Genomic DNA, 5,979 nt, shown 5'->3' on the forward strand with positions numbered 1-5,979 from the left:
TACGTGTTGCTGTGACGTTGCTTGGCTTTTTCCCAGAGACATGCAATGCCACCATCACTTCTTACTAAGATCGTTATCTGTTAGAGCTGTTTGAAAAACTGTTAACATTTTTCCATGAAAATATTTCAATTCCATTGGTTCCCTACTACAACAATCCCACTATAGAATCGATCAGACTGTGGCTTCTTGACAATTCAGTGTTTGCTTCCTACCGCAGAATGTGCTTCTGGGAACAGGCGATGGCAGGGAGTGGCACTCAGAGCTGAGAACTCTCAGGTTATGCCCATCTTTGTTGCAGCCCATTTGCAGCTAGATAAGTGCAAGAACATCACATTTTTACCATGATCACCAGAGTATGTCACAGTTACTATAATGCAGCTAATTCTGAGTTAATTCTGCAGTTATGAAATATTGTGAAAGCTTTAACGTGAGTTACTGTACAGTTTCCACTCTCTCTAAAAGGTCGATGGTGGGCCCAAACCCAAAATCACATATTCAAGATGCCCTATCTTTGGGTAGGTTCAGACCTAGATCTAGACATCATGTGTGGTCCCACATCTTGTTGCTGGGCTGAACCAAAACACTTGATAGAGCAAACCTGAAGTTTAAGAAATTCTGCTCAGACTATGAATCCCAACTGTACTTTGAGACTCTCTCTAAAGCAATGCTTCTACATATAGAGGATTTACCTACATGCTGCTGGACATAACACGAGAGGGCTGTGTTTTGAAAACTAATGTTGCTTTTTCTTTAGGAACTATGTATGGAGACATGAGTGGATCAAGGATTTTGAAAAGGGGGTTAGATATTGTTTCATTAGTCCTGTAGTCATTACAGTTAAATGTACATTGCTTATGCAGATTCGGAATATGTGATCTAGTCTTCCTGAGTGCTTTGACAGTGCTAGAGCTAAAAACAGTCTGAAGGGCTGTGAAATAGAGAAGAGGGATTGCCTGGAATGGCTAACAGACAGCAAAACTGCAGAAGGATAGCTTGATTAATGGAACACCATTAAAAAGGAGAGAGGGTCGTTAATATTTGTGGAGTGAAGAAGAGAGATTAGCAGGAGTCAGGTAGATTATAATGAGCCATGAAGTCAGTTAACCCTCCAGCACTGCCTGAATAGAAATGCTGCTGCCTTTCTCAGGCAGTTGGTTTTAAACTTTGGGTAGAGCAGGAATCACAAGTGGGTGTAACTGCACCACTGCACCCTCCTGAATCCACCCCTGTATAGAGATGCTGTAAATGAGATGCTACCTGTAAAAGCAGGTAGCTTTCCAACCACAAACAGGTACTTCTAGACTCTTCCCTCTTACAAACAATGCTCTTCCCTACATTCTGTGCAGATTCCTTCAATGAGTTCCTCAGGTTTCCAATGGCTACATTCAGATGCCATGGGCTCTTGTTTTCAGACATGCTCAACACCACTAACTCCCAGTAATTTAAAATGCACTGGGAGATACATCAGTACCTCTTGAAAGTCAGGCTTTTTCAGTTTGTATTTGATTGCCCCAAGATAGACCTTCACACCTGAAAAATGTTGTCCAACAGCATCTAAGATTGCAAACACCAAAATGGAGGCTCCCAAATTTCAATGCAGCTTTAAAACTTGGCTTTGGGTATCTAAATATCCTAAAACTCTATACCCGTAACAGGACACTGAAATGGTTTTACTTGTAAACCAAAACCCTGTTGGGCTGGGATTCTTTAGTAGTAGGACCTGCACTATTTGTTTATCTATTCGAATTTATATCCTGCCCTATCCAAAAGACTCAGAATTCTGCCATACACCCACCAGATCCCATAGGAACAATTCAGCATTAGTAAAGGAGAGGAATCATTTTGGATACCTCTTCTATGTCTAATTGCTGTGATTCCTATCTCCAAGGCTGTTCTCTGGTGTTAAAGATTTCTATGCTGTGGACTTGCATATCAGTTGGTGTTTGTCCTTCATATCAGAAGAAGAGTAAAAGTTCTTAGTATATTATAATCACTTTAGGGGTGTGTAGATATATATAATCACAGGGTAAGAGATGTCAATTTGTCTTTCATTTCTGTGAGATATACTCCATGCGCCTGATTCAAACCCAGTGAAGCAGCAGTATAGTGACACAGTACCACCTGGGATACAAGGGTAGTGTCAACTTCTGGTTGTCATGCCACTGGCACAGTTGGGATCACTTGGCTACCAGTGGCAGCTGGAGTTTTTTTGGCTCCTCCTAAGCTGACACCTGGGGCGGTTGCCCCAGTCATCTCTCCTGAGTTAAGCCAAGTCTTTCCACTGACTTCAGCTAGCTTGGGTTCAAGCTTTCGACACCTTTTAGTCCACAAGGAGTTAAGCACAGAGTTTTGTATCAAGCTGGTAGTCCTCTAATTGTGATATCAAACACAATTAAGTAGTAAAATTCCTTAAAAATGCCATCCCTTCTATGTCACACTGATGATAAATTGTTTGATAATGTAAAAGCCAAGGACATATCCAAAGTCCATTATTACAGACATGCCAGGAAGAGCACAAACATACTTGATTAACCACTCTTAGTTTTCAGTCCAGAATGATGTTGGGGAAAATGGAATAAGGAACAAAGTTCCTTACTGCAAACTTTCTTGATTAATCCTTGTAAAATATAATATTGTATCTCAGTTTTGAAGTTGGTCCTGAAGCATGCAGTTTTAATATCCAATCAACTGCTGAAAGTGTAAACAATATTTAAGAAAGTCTAGGTAGTCTTCTATTTTTCCATAGGTGAAGAATATAAATATATCATGCAGTGAAACACTGCTCAGATGTGAAAGATGAAACAGATTGAAATATACAGAGGGGTAGGAAATGGTTTTCCTAGCTTGTAAAACTTTACTATTACAAATATGTTGATGTTCTGCATCAGGAGGAAACCATGACCTTTCAAAAGTTTACGGCAAAGAGGAACACTCATCCAGGATAGCTAATAGCCCTGTAGATTCTCAGTGCTCACCTGGGTTTAGAAAACTTAGGTTCAAGTCTTTCCTCTACACTTCTCCCACACCCCATGTGAGCAAATGCTTTGTCAGCTACTGTGGGCTATGCCTCTATCACTGCCATGCTGATCCCAGGTCCACCACTGAGAAACCCTACCTACCCATTCCTGCTCCTTCTCCAAGCTAGAAGTTGGCAGGATAGCTGAGAGTGGTGTGTCAGGCTTGGGCACATACAGAATGGGAACATGGGGGGCTGTTTGTTTCTTAGGTGAGGTCCTGAACTTAGCAAGGATGCAGCATAAATACAAGTTTAGTCCTTCTAGTTGAAGCTGGCCCACTTTCTAGAGTTAACTCCAACTGAGTTAACTCCAACTGACATCACTATGAAATGCACCCACCTATCAGAGAAGAAATGCACCCACCTATCAGAGAAGATAACTCTATTCAAGTTCTTATTCCCTATTTTTATATGACCCAGAGTTTCTGAACTAGAACTCTGCAAAGAAGGAAACCTCACAAATAAAGGCAAAGAAAATGTTTTCATTCACAGGTGGAAACTTATGAAGCACAGAGCACCCCACAACTCTGCCCTGAGTTATACCTACTTGCTTATATCCATGTATTATTTGCTCATTCCATTAAACAGTTTAACCAACGGTTCTCAACCTTTTTAGACTCAAGACACCCCTTGTTAGACTCAAGACACTTCTAAGAAAATGCCAGCTCTTGGCTTCCACTCACTGTCTGACTATAGAAAAATAATAGAACAATTGTTCTGTTGCAAAGAACTCAAAAAGATCACAACAGGTCAATGGTTTTGATACTCATTCCTTTTTGAAATCTGTGGGTTTACCTTGCAAATCTTGTTTGAACACCTAATAATGCTAACATCCATAGCAAGCTTGAAAGGACTTCAAGGCACCCAAGAGTGCCACAGCAAACTGGTTGAGAATTACTTCTTTAGGCAATAATAAAAGCAGGGTCTGGAATGCAAGTAATACTTGTGTTATAAATGGGTGATCTTTGCATTTTAATCATGTGAAAATTAAAATAATAAATTCCTGTCACACTGTACCATCATAATCTAGGTATAAGCATTTTGTCTGTCTGGAATATGCCACAGACATGCCTATTTAAACAACGTTCTTTACCCCCCCTTACCCCGCCCAACAATCATTGGTACTCCAGCTGTCCAGTAAATATGGACCAGCTCTTGTTCCACTGACCTAAGGTTGATCCTATTCCACCCATTAGCATGCCTATTTTTATATCATGCCATCTTGTTAGCCTCAAGACAAAGTCACAGAAAGCAGAGAGAGGGAGTAGGACACACCCAACTTCTGTGCTAACCATTTTTCAGAGACTTGAGTAGAGTGGAATAGGATCAGACTTGGGAGCCTAAATTTCCTGAGGCACCAAATAGGTTGAATACTGGATTTTGTCCTCAAAGTCCAGCACTGGGATTTGTAATTCAAAAGAGGATGCCTTGTTTTGGTTTCTTTCCTATCTCCTCCCCACCTCCCCCCCAAACATTTAAACCTAATTTCAAGCCTTCCACATGCAACATTCTTATGTTGGACATTTCTTTCCCAGGATCAGGTCTGATTCACTGAAATAAGTGTTTCACCCATGTGAGTCCAAGCCTCTTTTTAACCAATTGCATATTCTAAAGTCTCAGTGGGCATCCCCTGGAAAATCCTGTGCCTCAAGGACTGCATTGGAATACATCTTGCCAGATGAAGTGTGCCCCTCATGGCATGAGAGTCTGTTCCTTGATTTTAGAAAAGTGGTTTGAACTCTTCCCACAACCGAGTATTGCATTAAAAGCTAGCGTGTGTGTGTGTGTGTGTGTGTGTGTGTGTGTGTACCTGTATGCGCATGTGTGTGTGTGCATGTGCAAATGTGCAGGTGAATGCATGCATACTATCCTTAGATGCATAATGCCCAATGTATTTTTCTTGTAGATGTAACCAAGAAGATGCCTGATTATAAGTACACTGCACAAGATATGGGCATTTTAGGTGGCACCTTAGCAGCTTTGCTGATCCTTGCCTTATTTTTCATTGGATTCATTTTCTACAAGTTCCACAGAAATCCAGTCTCATCAATCACCAAAAGAAAAGTAAGTGGTTAATTTGTAACTCACTCATTTCAAGATTGCCATTGAGATAGGAAATAATGTCGGGGTGGGGCGTGTATGTGGACAGACCAGGGAGACAAGATATAAGCAATCTCTGACGTGCTCTGCTAGGGTGACAAAGCTGCATCATTTCAAAGGAGGCTTTGATTATGCAAGCCACAGCAATGTGAAGACAAACACGAGATACTGGGGCACATCTATGCCCTTGCCAAATGGTTTGCAGATGTGTTAATCTTGAATATGCCCATCCACCCTTGCCAGACCTGGAAATGAGGTAATGAAACTGGTCTGAGAGTGCCTCTACTCAGCCACACCAGAGACCAGATCTTAAGGGCAACAGATCTGAGGCTTCACCACCTCATTGCAGGGTTTGGTGTTTGTATATATCAGGAATAGGTAGATGAAGCATGCTTCTTGGCAGCAATCTCAGATGAGGCATGTTTCTTGGCAGCAATTTCAGGAGAACTGCAGAAGCAGTGTACGCACACTTTAAGGGCCAGTGGTCACTTTTGAATGCTTGGGCTTTCACCTGCTGAAGCTTTGATTATCCCTATACCTACCAAAACAAGGCTGATACTTCTATTACGGATGGCTTCTGCTTGTTGCACTAAATTTGCTAACATATGTAGCAAGTCTGGGGTGGAAGATACCCGAGAAGTACAAAACATGACAACATGCTTCTCACAGAGGTCCTTTGACTTCCAAGAGTGGGACTGGTCAATTCATACTGAAATCCTGCAACTCAGGCAATTGCTGCAAGCATCTGAGATAAAAGGGGTTGACCCAGGTCATGTTTTCCAGAGGAATAAACACATCCCAGCAAATGCCCATGAAAATCTAAAATTCAGTAACAGCTACTAGACATGTGGGGGGGGGGGGGG

The 5,979-nt window shown here is 41.6% G+C and overlaps 1 protein-coding gene across 1 annotated transcript in view; it reads left to right on the top strand.

Annotated features, from left to right (window-relative positions):
- Positions 1 to 5,979, top strand: part of CDHR5 (cadherin related family member 5) — a 59,142-nt gene that overhangs the window by 51,195 nt on the left and 1,968 nt on the right. Inside the window, exon 15 of the mRNA XM_019519802.1 lies at positions 4,923 to 5,080. Coding sequence (XP_019375347.1) covers positions 4,923 to 5,080 — 158 coding nt within the window. The remainder of the gene's footprint in view (positions 1 to 4,922; positions 5,081 to 5,979) is intronic.

This window comes from Gavialis gangeticus, unplaced genomic scaffold (assembly GCF_001723915.1).
Source record: "Gavialis gangeticus isolate Ggan-Ray unplaced genomic scaffold, GavGan_comp1, whole genome shotgun sequence".
Classification (NCBI taxonomy): domain Eukaryota; kingdom Metazoa; phylum Chordata; order Crocodylia; family Gavialidae; genus Gavialis; species Gavialis gangeticus.